The 15,341-nt window shown below is 38.1% G+C and overlaps 1 protein-coding gene and 1 non-coding gene across 3 annotated transcripts in view; one reads left to right on the top strand and one right to left on the bottom strand.

The window, feature by feature from the left end:
* FNBP1 (formin binding protein 1) overlaps positions 1–9,522 on the bottom strand; it is a 173,767-nt gene extending 164,245 nt beyond the window's left edge. For both annotated transcript variants that reach the window (XM_078149997.1, XM_078150001.1), the window contains exon 1: positions 9,171–9,522. Coding sequence is in view for 1 of the 2 variants with exons in the window: in XM_078150001.1 (XP_078006127.1) it covers positions 9,171–9,194 (24 nt within the window). In the remaining variant the exon portion in view is untranslated. The remainder of the gene's footprint in view (positions 1–9,170) is intronic.
* Positions 9,523–13,737: 4,215 nt separating this feature from the next.
* Positions 13,738–13,840, top strand: LOC144456033 (U6 spliceosomal RNA). Its single transcript, XR_013484939.1, has one exon. It is a non-coding gene; the product is annotated as a U6 spliceosomal RNA (small nuclear RNA).
* Positions 13,841–15,341: the final 1,501 nt, after the last annotated feature.

Here is a 15,341-nt window from a genome sequence, read left to right as displayed (position 1 = left end):
TGTTTTAAAAGTTGATTTACAGTACCGTATGTATAGATCAAGCTAGAAATCCTGTATTAGAAACTGGTTAAAAACTCAGCCCCTTCACCCATCCTCAATTTCCCCATTGCTATTTTATGTGATATTATACACTTTGACTCAGAGATTCCACTGCTAAGAATACACCAGGAGGACACTAACAAAAATGTAATATATAATGTAATAATATAAAAATATAATATATTCCATATAAATCTAAAACTTTATAGAAGCATTCTTTGTGGTAGCAAAGAACTAAACAATCTTAACTGAATGTTGCCCACAAAGAAAAGAAACGAAAAGATACTTCCCTCCCATTTGGAATAATCTGGGGGGATCCATAGATGTACAGTGTTGCTTATAATGTCAGATTTTTTTCCCCAAAGTAACAGTTTTATTTCTGCATCAAAATAATTAACTTTAAGTATCAGATAACTGAAAATAAAATACTAGTTTTCTTACAAAGAAAACTTTTAAAATCCTGTAAATATGAAATATCAATAAACTTGATACCATTCTTCCTGAAATTAAAAACTTAAAGAAAAAAAGGAATGGTTTTGCTGATTTTTTTCTTTTCTTTTTCTTAATAAAAAAATCTTTTTTATAAGTGTTGGTTGGGAGGCCAGGTAAGAGGGAAGGATACAGTGGAAAAATCTAGGTTTTGTTAAAAAAAAAAAGGCATCAATAAAAATCTATTTTTAAAAAATATTTTTTGGAACACTAATGCATTGTTGGTGGAGTTGTGAACTGATCCAACCATTCTGAAGAGCAATTTGGAACTATGCCCAAAGGGCTATAAAACTATGCATACTGTTTGACCTGGCAATACCACTACTAGGTCTGTATCCCATCATACAAATGGAAGAAGGCCCCCCCATGTACAAAAATATTTATAGTTGCTCTTTTTGTGGTGGCAAAGAATTGGAAATTGAGAGGGTGCCCATCAATTGGGGAATGGCTGAGCAAGTTGTGGTATATGAATGTAATGGAATACTATTGTTCTATAAGAAATGATGAACAGGCTGACTTCAGAAAAACCTGGAAAGACTTATATGGTCTGATGCTGAGTGAAGTGAGCAGAACCAAAAGGTCTTTGTACACAATAACAGCCACGTTTTGCGATGACTAATATTGTTAAACTGAACCCTTCTCAGCATTACAAGGATCTAAGACATCTCCAGAGGCCTCAGGATGGAAAATGCTGTCCACATCCAAAGAAAGAACTATGGAAGTTGAATCGCTCTCACTTATTTTTACCTTCTGTTGAGTTTTGTTTCCTCTTTCTGATGGTTCCTCCTATTGGTTTTAATTTTTACTTACAACTTCACTAATGTGAAAATATGTTTAATAGGAATGTAAATTTAAGCCTATATCAGATTGTGCGCTGTCTTGGGGAAAGTAGGGGGAAGAAGGGGGAGAAAAATTTTCAACTCAAAAGCATATGGAAGTGATTGTTGATAAATCAAAATAAATTAATAAAATTTTTTTAAAAATTCCACAATTAAAAAAAAAAGAAATGATGAGTAGGGAGAAGTCAGAAAACCCAGAAAGATTTGAATGAAGTAAGCAGAACCAGGAACACTGTACACAGTAACAGCCACACTGTTCGATAACTGACTTTGATAGACTAAGCTCTTCTTAGCAATGCAAGGATCCAAGATAACTCCAAAGTTGGAATGGAATGGATGGATGGAATGACGGAAAATGCTGTCCAAATCCAGAAAAAGAATTATGGAGTCTGAATGCAAACCAAAGCATATTATTTGCTCTCTTTTTTTTCTTTTTTTTTGTTTGTTTCTTCTTTTTTGTGGTTTTTTCCATTGATTCTAATTCTTCTTTACAACAAGACTACTTCTTTACAACAAGAAAAGAAGTTCAACATGAATGTATCTAGAGCCCATATTAAATTGCATGCTGTCTTGGGGTGGAGAGAGGAGAGAGATGGAGAGAAAATCTGGAACTCAAAAATCTTATGGAAATGAATGTTGAAAACTAAAAATAAATAAAGAACTTATTAAAACTGCATAAAAAATATTTTTTTAAATCTCTAAAGTTGAAGTATCAAATGACTTCTCCATGCACGGGTGGAGAAAAACATGGAAACATTCAGGCACATTGCTCTAGACACTACTATTGTAATTTAAATTATAATTTCTTCCTGTAGCTATATCTATCAAATTGAAGCACAGATTTGGAAGATGTTTAAGGACAAAGAGCAGCAGAAGAGCTAGAACAATGGTTAAAGAGCTAATTAGCATTCCCCAAAATAATAAAACCAACAGCCTAGGTCTAATTCAAGTTAATAATGGGTCTGAAGCAGCAAGACTGCAAGATGCAAGTATGTGCCCAGCTAAAAATAAAAAAAAATAAAATAAAAGATTAATTTTATATACAATATACATAGGTACATATAAACATAGATGTATATTTTTCAAGCAACAAGCATTTATTCACATCATCCCCCTACTCATTCCTTCTGTCCTCTAGTCTCTGACAATAAGGTGGTCCTTGCTTGCCTCCAATTCTTACTCTGTGCTCAACATTCACAATCTGGCATCCTACCTCATTACTGGACTGAAACTCCTCTCTTCAAAGTTACCAATGATCTCTTAGTTGATAAATTTGATCATTTTTTCTTAGAACTCAGAACTCATACTTCTTGACCTAAATGTTACATTTAAAATACTGTGGCCATTCTGTCCTACAGATAATTTCTTCTCCCTGACCTTTATGACACTACTCTTTCCTGGTTATCTTCCTATCAGACTGCTCCTACTCAGTCTCCTTTGCTGGTTCATCCACATCTTGTACCTAACTGTGGATGTTACTGAAGGCTCTCTCACCCTAAGTCTTCTCTTTCTACATGCTTTCAATTCCCATGAATTTAACTATCATTTTTATTCAGATGACTCAGACTTATATATCCAGCCCCAATTTCTCCCCAGAGACCAATAAATCCTGCATCACCTATTACCTATCGGACATTTCAAACTAGATGATCTGGAGACATCTTAAATTCAATATATCCAAAACAGAACTAATCATCTTTCCCCTCTAGACAAACATACTTCCTCTTCTACACACACCTGTCAGGTCTCCCAGGATTACAATCTTGATATTATTCTTGACTTTTCATTCTCCCTCATGGAATATATTCAATCAGTTTCCAAATCTTGTAGTTTCTACCTCTACAACATTTCCTACATTTGAGTCCTTCTCTCCACATATATAGAACAAAAAAGAGCATCTCTAAAATTACAGGTCTATATTCTATATATAGCTGCTTTTCTCAAGCACCACATTCTAAAAGCAGCCTTTTCTATTCCTCTCAACTGCTAGCTCCATCCCTCTCAAGCTACCTAAAAATTTAATTACTTCATATTTATTTTGTATATACTTATATGTCCTTGTTATCTCCTGCGTTAAGATGTAAATTTTGGAGTAGGTATTGGTTTTTTGTTGTTGTATTTGTATCCTTAACACTATGGTTGGCACATAGCAAGTACTTAATAAAGGCTTGTTGACTGATTCTTGCAGTCCAATCTTCATCATTATAATTACCACCTTTTAAAAAAAAAAGAAAGAAAAATATATGTTTTAAAAGGAATTTTTAATGATCCAACCATTTTGGAGAGCAATTTGGAACTATGCCAAAGGGCTATCAAAATGTGCATACCCTTTGACCCAGCAATAGCACTTCTAGGGCTGTATACCAAAGAGATCGTAAAAATGGGAAAAGGACCCATATGTACAAAAATATTTATAGTAACTCTGTTTGAGGCGGCAAAGATTTGGAAATTGACAGGATGCCCATCAATTGGGGTATGGCTGAACAAGTTGTGGTATATGAATGTAATGAAATACTGTTAGGCTATAAGAAATGATGAACAGGTGGACTTCAGAAAAACCTGGAAAGACTTGTATGGTCTGATGCTGAGCGAAGTGAGCAGAACCAAGAGAACATTGTACACAATAACAGTCACATTGTGCGATGACTAATATTGATAGACAACCCTTCTCTGCAATACAAGGATCTAAGACATCTCCAGAGGCCTCATGATGGCAAATGCTGTCCACATCCAAAGAAAGAACTATTGAGTTTGAATGGAGATCAAAGCATTCTACTTGCTATTTTTTTTCCTTCTGTCATGTTTTGTTTCCTCTTTCTGGTGGTTCCTCCTATTGGTTCTAATTCTTACTTACAACATCACTAATGTGAAAAAATGTTTAACAGGAATGTATTTGTATAGCCTATATCAGATTTTGTGCTGTCCTGGGAAAGGAGGTGGGAGGGAAGGGGAGAAAAATTTAAAACTCAAAAGCTTATGGGGGCAGTTAGGTGGTCCAATGGATAGAGCACCGACCCTGGGTTCAAATCCAGCCTCAGACCAAACACTTCACACTTACTAGCTGTGTGACCCTGGGCAAGTCACTTAATCCCAACTGCCTAAAAAAAAAAAGCTTATGAAAGTGAATGTTGATAATTCAAAATAAATTAATTTTAAAAAAATAAAAATATGTTTTAAAAGGAATTTTTAATAGCAGCTCACCTGCTCTCTTAAGATGAATAAAAACATAAGTTCCTATAATGGTACTTATTTTTATTACCCTATGTACCTTATTACATAAGTGGCTCTTAACCTAGGTTCTATGAAGTTTTTTTAAAAAGTATTTTTGATAACTATCTCAAAATAATTGATTTCTTTGTAATGCTATGTATTTTGTTTTATGCAATTAAAAACATTATTCTGAGAAAGGTTCCAGAGTTTTCACCAGACGGCTAATGGAGTTCATGATACAAAAAAGGTTAAGAATCCTGTCCTAGGTAGTAGCTTACTAAATTTTGCACTGTTATAATACTTTTTAAAGTCTACAGTAGCAAGAGTCTATAAACAAGTCAATTTAGAAGCACAAACAAATTCAGTGGAACTCCTTTATAACTGATATTTGGAATGACAGTTAAAACCAAGTCAATAAGATACCAAAGGACTTTTAGGCTCTAATTTAATGTTGATTCTGTATAATTCAACTTATGATATAGTCAAATCCATAATAGTTATGCCAAAATGTACTATATAAACACATGAAAGAAATGTATATTTTAAAAGCCTCTACAGATTGTCATATTAACATGGTGGTTAAGTAAGTCAGAATTGTGAAACCCTTTGAAATGCTTAAATCACCTAATACTACTAGCATAAGACCACCCAAATCACAGCTCATTTTTTTCCATCCATTGGAGTACAGTTCTGCCAAAGTTAGCTTTTACCACCCTATCATTATGTCATTATGTATTCACAGAATCCCAAAGCCACCATTCAAAGAAAGCCCTCAATCACTAGCCAACATTATGCTGCCAAACACAGCAGTCATCCTCTTTGACCAAAAAGAATTTGTGAATTTTTATTTTAATTTTCTGAATTATTAACAATAAGAAAAACATTAGCACATCACATTAAGCTTGGGAAAGAGCTTTCTATACATTATTTCATTTGAGTCTCAAGTAAACCAATACTCTACTCTTTATTTGATATGGGAAGTAAAAATTTTTTTTAAGTTTTCAAAGGTATAAAGCACTTTTTTGGTCTAAACCTGTGATTTCACTGGTGTAAGGATTTTATTTATTTATTTGTTTGTTTGTTTTTAGGCAATTGGGATTAAGTGACTTGCCCATGATCACACAACTAGTGTCAAGTGTTTGGTCTGAGGTCAAATTTGAACTCAGGTCTTCCTGACTTCACTTCACCACACAACTTACCTCACTGGTGTAAGGAACTCCAGGTGAAGATACTTCCCACTGTTAAAGATTTTTTCCACTGATCTTAGAGAGTTGCCTGGGGATACTGGTAGATTAATTGACCTGTCTGGAGTCAAGGTCAGTAAGTAGTTTAAGTGGTAGAGAAGGACCTTGTATTCAGGGTTTGCTGACTCTCACAATCACTGGTACATGAATTGCTATATGAGATAGATTCATGAAATTCCAACATATTATCAAAATATTATAGAATGAATTCAACCTTTCTAGTTTCATCACATTTTGAGGGGATTAATTCTGAATTAAATTTTATCAGTATATTTTTGCCACATAAGTGGAATGCTGATTTTGGGGGAAAAGAAAGATAAGAGGTAAATTTAGTTTAATAGTATTCAAGTTCGTGTAAAATTGTGTTTATAGTACTTCAGTACTCAAATGTTTTGCCAACTTTAAAGTCCTATATGTCAGGTATTATTAGTATTGATTTGGAAAGTTAAGCTCTAAATTCCCAAGTATTTTTGGTAGAAGCCTTGATGTTTACTGCGTCTGGCAGCATGATGAGGGCTAGGGATTGCTATGTTTTCCCTGAGTGGTGATTCTGGGATTATACACGTATTAATAACATAATGACAGGTCCTTAAAAGTATGCTTTGGAAGAATTGAAAACAGAGGTAACTTGAGAGTTCTTTACTAGAAGGCAATCTTAGCATTTCATAGGCTTTCACAAATAGCACAATATTTTATAGCAATTTCAGTATGACAGTCTGTAAAGACTTTAAAAATGTAAACATATACCATGTGCACCTGTGAAGTAGGTGCCAAAGGTAACATTAGCCCCATTTCACAAATGATGAAATTGAGGTTCAGAGAGGTTAAGTGATTTGCCCATATTTATGGAGCTAACATGAGTAGGAGATAGTGTTTGAACTCGGGATTTACTAAATCCCCTAAGTCTAAAACATGTTCACATATGGTTGCTGATAAAAGAAGGCACTTTAAAATAATTTGCCACATTTATGAACGCTTGTATTTTATCCTTCTAAGAGCACTTGTGGCTGTTATTCCACATAAAGTGTGGTTTCTACTTTTGTTAATTTGCTTGAATAACTCATGAATTTGTATCTTTTTTCCATTAGCTACTCAAGGACAGAGTGGTTCTAGTATAGGTATTTTTTTATTTTCTTCCCATTAACACCATTATGATACTCGGTATAAAAGGAACTGAATAATTTATGTTGACTGAGTCACAGTCTCAAAGTCACAGTAGGTAAAATAAGAAAACGTAATTGTTTCCTCTTACTGTAATAATAGTTGATTTACATAGGGACTTTAAATTTTGTAGTGGAGGAGCCCATCCATATACATAATCCTGAGCCCCACAACAACACAGTGTAACACTACAGGCGTCCTCCATTTTGCAGATAAGGACTCAATCAACAACCATTTATTAAGCACTAAGTATATGCCCAAGTCTTACACAGCTATTAAGAATAAGAGGTGATATTTGAACCCAGCTCTTCCTGATTCCAAGACTAGCTGTATACCATGCTCCCTCATATATATTTTCCAATTAACTTTTCTCCACCTATCCTATCCAAGTGTACAGGCAGAATAAAATGGGGAAACACAGGGTAAATGGAATTATTTTATCAGTTTTCTTCTCTGCAGCTGCCACCTTAACACTAGTTACTTCTGATAAATATCTAATTCCTAAAATTATGTCTACCCAAAAACTCACTGTAGTTTCTCTTCCACCATTACAGTGCAAATTATTGTCTCCTCATAAAGTCATTTTCAGTCTACTCCTACCCTACCCTACCCCATTTTTCTTCAGATTGGTTAGAAAATGGAACATGTGGAGGAAAAACAGAAAAGAAAAGAAAGCGATCAAGTGATATAATACTTAAAAGGAGATTACATTTCTTCTAAGTAGGTATGTTCAGATATTTTGATTCTCTGTTTCAAAATGTGTATCTGTAAACATAAGCAAATCTTAAGACGACAGTGAGTTTATATAATTAATGAATTCTCTTCCTCTGAGGTTGCGGCTTGCTTGTTCCTTTTCAAGGTTTCAGCAAAGAAATGATTATGTAAAAACCGTTATGCCACTATGCACTAGGTTTCTGTAAAAACTTTAACCTTGTTCTATTTTGCCCTGGAGATTTTGTGGCCTCACACTACCCTCCCTCGACCTTTTCCCCTCAAAATGCTCCAGAACCTTATTTTTTAAGATGTTAAGTGAGGTACTTAGTACTTGGTCCGAGGGAATTGCCTCGCCCTTATTCACAGTATTTTAATTCTAATTGCAAACAGCACTCAGGTCAAATAACGTACAACCTTTCCTTTACCTTCCATCCCATCTAAAATCTTTAGAGAGTCTTTTCCACTGTGGCCAGCTTCCCTAAACCTGATTTAATAACATGAACAGCAGCCCTTTGCCTCCAGAAACCATCAGGCCCAGCAATTAAGCTTCCAAATACAAAGCTCTTTTTTCCTTTTCAAAGATGAGAGCCAAAAAGCCAAAGTTCCCTCCACAGAAAGCAGCCAACGGTAACCTGCTCACCTTTCATGCTGCCTTTACCAATGCGCTCGCTTTCCCGCATTTCTAGCTATTTCTTCTGCAGGTCGAGATAATTCACCTCAAATATGCGCCTTCCTCGTGTTAAGGACACAAGGTTTGCTCCTTCTTCCCTCTCTAAGAGAAAAAATCTCGTTTTTTAGTCCTGGGCGATAAACAGCACCTCTCCTCTAGCCCCAAATCTTTCCCCTCCCCAATACACCCACACCTATTTCTAGATCAGAGCTCACTTCCCTAGAGCTACTAGAGTTTAAAACCCCCCACACCCTTTTTACGAGGAAGATCTTGCTTCTGCTTCCAGCAACCCCGAATCCGATCTGAAGCATTCTTCCAGCCCGGAGCACCGGCTTCCCACCGGCCCCCGCACAGTGTCCCCTCAGGCTGAAGGGGGGTAGTGGCGGGGACGACAGCCACTCCTCAACTGTAACACCCTCCCCACCAGAGCAACGCAGCACCTCTGCACCCCTCATTTCTCCAAGGAAAAGGGGATTCCTCCTACCCCGGGAACTAGCGTAGTAATCACAGAGCCCCTAACATCCTTGGACTCCGCCCCTCCCCGCGTCAGAACTTCTCCAAACCCCCTCCCCTCCTGGGAGGATTCCACACGACCCCTCCCCTCCGTCCGCACCCCCAGCGAGGATTCTTCTACGCCCCTCCCCAAGGAGAGGATTCCACGCCCCCTTCCCTCGGGCCCACTACCCACCAGGGCACACGCCTCCTCCCCCAGCCCCCTCAAGGTTCCACGCCCCCTTCCCTAAGTCCTTTTCTCCCCCCGCGATGGCCCCCCCTCCGCCCGAGGCTGCAGGAGCCCGCACTCACCCACAGCTCTGTGCCCCAGCTCATGGTGCAGGGGGCGGGGAGGGGAGATCCGCGTCCAGCTCCAGTGCTCAGTCCCCCGTCCAAGGCCGCCGCCGCCCCCCTCCCCTCTTCTCCCGCTCTCCCTCAGCTCGAGCTCCGAGTCTCCAGGACGGGCGGCCCCAAACGCCCGAAGCTCCGTTCGTGGTCCTCCAAGCTGGCCGCCCCCAGCCCAGCCCGCAGTCTCTTCTGCCGACGCCGGCTGCAGGGCTCTCTACCTCCCCAGCTCCTGCCTCCGCCTCCTTCCCTCTCGCCGCTCCTCAGCAAAATGGCCAGAGGAGCCAACGGCAGCCGCGGCAGCCGCCAGACTCCGCGGGGAGGGCGGGGCAGCACTGACAGCTCGCGCGCTCGCTAGCTCACGTGCGCGCGCGCGGTCGCTCCTCGGGCTTGAGGGGGGAAGGGGTGGAGGAGCGAGGAGGCGGGAGCGAGACCTCGAGCCCGGGTCCGGGTTCTCACCACCCCGGAGCCGGGGCGCCACCAGCTGGTAGCGCAAATGCTGGGAGAAAGTGGAACAGCAGTTTGTATGCGTCGCCCAGGGGACCGGAAGGACGCCAAGGAGGAAAGTTGAAGGATCTGAGTAGGGGACTCCCAAATAAATAAATAAAAACAAAATCACTCCTTACTATTAATAATTGTGCTCTCTGCCCTGCAAAACAGCCACTTGGCCTTTGATGGTATTCTGCAATTATAATTAATAATACTCTGTGAGCGGTAACACTACTGCACTTAATACTACATTGGATTTAATAACAATCCTTTTTCCTTGAAGGCCTTAGTAACAACAGTTTGCCGTCATGATAATTTCCACATAGCAAGCAATTTATGTGGCTGGGAAAGCAAGGGAATGTAGTCCAGTGAGATTGGCATTATTACAATATTGTCTACATTGTACTGATACCCGGGGAGCAGGGAGACAGGCCGGGATATAGCACAGAAATTAAACAGCTTCTCAATGATTACAATAGGATGTTGGCATTCGAGAAGCTGTGGCTCCCAAACCCAAAAATTTTAATCTCAAGACTTGAGGTAATTTTCTAACATTTTCTGCGAAGGAAATGTTTGACATTAAATTAATTTTATTTATTAAATATTTCTGACCTTTCCCCTGAAGCTATTGCTTTACTGTAAATGTGTGTATTCTGATTCCCCACTCCCAAGAATAAACAGCCCCTGTTGTCCTATCTTGCTTAGACCATTCGCAGAACGGAATGGAAAAGTATTCATTGCTGAAGCTTTTCCTTATTCTGCTTTGTTTCAACATCTTCTTTCCCAAACCAGAGCCACTCCTGAGCATCCTTTTATGAATCACTGCACACCCCAAAAGCAGGCCCCACTATGGAAAATATTTCTGTAGATGCTTTGCCCTTGTTTATCATCCCCTAACAGAAAGGGTGGAGCCGAAAACCCTTACAGATAAGCCACTTCCTTTACTGAACACAGAAACAATTTAACCTGTCTGAACTGTTTAGTCTGTGTTATTTCAATTGCAAACTCCCGTGAACACAGTCTTGTTCCCATCTTGAAAATACTGTCAAGCTGTTCAACAAATCACAAAATAACTTCTTGTCTTTTTAAAAAAAAAAACCTCAATTTGTGGTCCTGGAATCTTTCTGTAAGTATTCAAACCAATGTTAAGATGTTTTGTTTTGTTTTTTAACATGTCATAGTACTGATTCTTGTACTGACTCTCTTTAGCTCTCTTCAGACTTTTATCCCCTACTCCCCTTTGCCATATTGTCCCCTCCAGGATGACCTTCCTTTCCAGCACTCCGAGTGTCTTCAATTAAAATGAAAGCTCCTTGAGGGTGGCTACCTCTACTCATTCAACAAATATTAAGTGCCTAATATATGTAAAGCATTGTGCTAAGTTCTGAAGGAGATACAAAGCCTGGTTTCTTCCCTTGCGGAGTAAGAGCAGTAGAAAGTACCTCAGGGTCATTTCCAAGGGGAGGGCAATGAGAACTTGGAGCACATTGCATTTGATTTGGGTTTGGAAGGATAGGTAGTATTTCAACAGACAATAATGAAAGGAAGGCATTCTAGACATAGGAAATGGAATGAGCAAGGTCAGGGAGGTGCTAAAGCATTTGGGGAAGCTTGAGTAAATCAATTTGCTTGGGGTATAGAGTTTTTCACAGAGGCTGGTATATGAGGATGACAGCCAAGGGAAGAATTTGAGGAGATGGCATTTCAGACATCTCCACTGGCTAGTCTGCTAAAACTTGGAAATGGTCAAAGAAATGCAGATTACCTGACAAACTCATGTTTTATTGATCATCTAAAGGCCACATTTACATTAGCTCAGAAACTTCAGTCATGTGCAAAAATCTAATCTTTTCTGAGTTCCTAGAGACTGCCATCTTAACAAGAATGACTGGTTGTTGAAATAATGCTATTAAGGTTAAATAACATGTTTACATAAAGTAAAGAAAGAAAGAGCTTCACTAAAACTCAACAGAAGATCTTTTGGCATATCCTTTTTAGATGAGTTATCAGGTAAATGAGTTATAATGAATGAGGAACAGGACAGAATTTTATAGGTAATGTGTCCATTATATCAAAGTAAAAAATATCTTAATTTTGTCTTAATTGGAACATTATTTACAACATAAAAGTAGCCTGATAGACTTAGAAACTGTTTCATCGTTCATGAAACAATTTAACCATAGAAGGTAAACCAGATGCAATCATAGGACACTTAGTAGGCACTTAATAAATGTTGGCTGACAATAAAAGAGGGAAAAGATATAATGCTATAATATGGACATAAAACCTTTATTTGTTTGTTTGTTTTTACTGGATCTGTGATTATTTTTAGTGAGGAAACACCCTCAATGTAATTTATAGTGTTCAGAATAGCTCAGGCATTAATGAGTTTTAAGTGACTTGACCCAGGGCCACACCCTCAAATGTTTCAAAATCAGGACTTAAACCTAGGTTTTCATCCTAGGCCAGCTCTTTGAAAACTACACTACTCCCAAGCTTCTTCTCATAATAAATACTAAGAAGAACTATATCCACATTGCTGAGCTTCATTCAGAAATAAGAAACAAGTTAATCTCAACATTCTATTTTTGATCAATTACAAGTGATCTGTAACATACAGGAACTAATTTTGAGACTAGTTACTGTAAGTCAAATCTGTAAAAGCAAGCAGAAATGGCCCCTGCTTTTAATAAAATCTTCTCCTTTATATGGAGATCACATTTCAAAAAATGAGATCTTGGTGAGTTTACAAAGTAAAGGTCAGTACGTTATTATGATCATATAGGACACCATTCACATTTTTAAAACGTTTGATTAATTTGTTTTTAGTGTTTTCTGAATATGCCTCCACCCTCCAACAATCATTGTGAATCGAACTCTTCCTTGTAACAAAGAAAAAAACAGCCAAAATAATAATATGATGACTCTTTCTGACAGGTTTCATTATCATTCTTGAGGACTAAGCTTGGTTATTACTAAGAGTTCAACTTCCTTTTAGTGTCCTTTTCATTGTAATTAGTACTTTACTGTTCATTTCATTATTGTAGTCAGTCCAGGTTTCCTTTCAGTCTCAGCTAAAATTCTCCTTCTGCAAGGAGTCCTTCTTAATCTCTACATTTTAGAACCTTCCCTCTGAGATTATTCCTAATTTATCCTGCATACTTCTTATTTGTACAGAGCTGTTTGCATCTTGTATTGCATATTGCTCTTTTGGAACTGCTTAATTCACTCTGCATTGGTTCATATAAATCTACACATTTCTATGAATTCATTTCTTTTTTTTTTTTTTTGTGAGGCAATTGGGTTTAAGTGACATGCCCAGAGTCACCCAGCTAGTAAGGATCAAGTGTCTGTTCTGTGACTGAATTTGAACTCAGGTCCTCCTGATTCCATACCCGGTGCTCTATCCCCTGTGCCACCTAGCTGCCTCTCAGAATTCATTTCTTAGAGTTAAATAGAAACAAGAATTGGACTTGTGATTTCACTGATATAGGAAACTCCCTCCAGCAACAAAGGTCGGCTGCACCCTCACTGCAATTTATAATCTTAGAGACTTGCCTAGGATCAGAAAGTAATTGTGTCAGGATCAGAAAGTAATTGTGTCAGAATCAGAACTTGAACCCAAGTGTTCCTGACTCTAAGACCACTCAAAGCTCACAATGCTCCTCAGCTCAATTAACATTGCTATATTCTATTACATCTCCCTACCATGATCTAGCCAATCTCCAGTTGATAAACATCTGTTTTAGGTTCTTTGCTATCACAAAAAATGCTAGGACCAATTTAGCATTAATTGGAATTGTCTTCCTATCTTTGACCTAGAGTATAACTATCAGAATATTTCTGGATCAAAGGGTGTAAGAAATTGAGTCCCTTTTCTTGGACAATTCACAGCTCCACCAATAATGTACCAGTATGCCTATCTTTACAAAGCCCCACTATCAATGAACATTTCCATTTTCTGTTTTTCTAATTTGTTGGATGTGGCCATTAACTTTTTAAAATAAGGATTTAAGAAAAATAATATAAAAAAGATTTAAGAAACGTGCTTAGGCAGCACACATACTAAAACTAGAACAATATAATGAAGATTTTTGTGGCCCCTGCAGAAGGATGACATGTATTCATGGGAAACTATATGTGCTGGGGCTGCTCATGAAACACTTGATTTTTAACTTCATTTATGATCCCAATTTATACATATACTACCAGACACTTAAAAATGAGATTTTTTTTTAAAGGGCTAACATCCATATTCAAGAGTCTTTCTTATTTTATCTGTAAGAATAATCCTTTCAACACTAGTTTTGACATTGCATGACAATTAGTGTTGTTTATTGGTGAGGTAATCCTAGTGAATTTCTTGGGCTCCCACTCTCCCAAAAAAGAAAGTAGTTTCCAGCATTCATTCCCCCATCTGGGAGCAGCAAAATTCTTATGTTTACATTATACTGGGAAGTTAAGAAAGTACTAAAGTGGAAAAATCTGTGGGGAAAAATTTAAGTATGAATTTCATAGTGAGAAAAATCTTAAAAGTTATAACCATTCTTTGCACCTGTTAAGTTAGTGGTGATTCTCTAGCCTGTATACTTCTGAAGCTCTGAGCAAACATAAATATCAAGAAAAACCAGTTATGTAGAAGCAAAATAGGTGAAAGTGTCATACTGAGAAGAGATAGATTACAAGTTCATTTCAGACCTAACAAAGTGTTACAGAACCAACATTCCCGGGGTCAATTTGGATAAAGCATTTATTAAATGTTTACTATGTGTAAGGAACTGTGCTAAGTGCTGGGGATACAAACACTACAAGCAGGTATTGCCCTGAAGGTCCTTATATTCAAAATGAAGAAGACACCAGGTGATGGGGAACTAGAAAACAGGAAAGGGAAAGGCTTCCAGATGTTCCTCCCACTTGACACTATGCCTGGAATGTTATCCCTACTTATTACCCCCTCCTGGCTTTCCTGGCTTCCTTCAAGACTCACCTTAAATCTTACCTTCTCAAAGACTTTCCCTATCCTCTTTTTAGTGCTTTCCTTCTGATATAACATCCAATTTACTATATATGTTATATAAACTTGTATGTTTATAGTTGTTTGCACATTGCCTCGCCATTTGAATGTCATCACCTTGAGATCAAGTCTGGGACTGTTTGTTTTTTCTTTGTACTTTCATGTAGCATAGTATTGGGCACTAGTATTTAAGTATTGGTTGATTTGACTTGACTAGATTTGGTAGGTGTGGCAGCATGATTTTGTAGATGGCAGAGAAGTAACGTGAGAACCTGGGTCCAGGAAAGAGAAGACAACACCTCACCAATCAGAGCTCAGGGTGGTTCCCTGGGTGGAGTCTTAAATTGAAAGGAAGAACCAGCTAGAGAACAGAAACCTAGGTTTAGAGACAGCCTGTAGGGATTAATAGGGACTCTCCTTAACAGAATAAAAACTGGAGCAAAAGCTACATTTGGAGAAGGGGTATAGTGTTTATGATATTGCTTTCTGGAGAGAAATGGAAAAAAGGTATCCCAAATCATAAGGCTAGTTCTTAACCTGACCTGTAGTTGGTATCCTGGAAAGCCTGTTTGTATTCCTAGTACCCCAAGCCCAGGGTCTTATACAGAATAAGCAGTTAAATAAATGTTTGTTGA

Source organism: Phascolarctos cinereus, unplaced genomic scaffold (genome assembly GCF_003287225.1).
Source record: "Phascolarctos cinereus isolate Bilbo 61053 unplaced genomic scaffold, phaCin_HiC Scaffold_2;HRSCAF=192, whole genome shotgun sequence".
NCBI classification, from domain to species: Eukaryota; Metazoa; Chordata; class Mammalia; order Diprotodontia; family Phascolarctidae; genus Phascolarctos; species Phascolarctos cinereus.
Note: the sequence above shows the minus strand (reverse complement) of the source record. Positions and strands in the feature narration are given on the sequence as shown.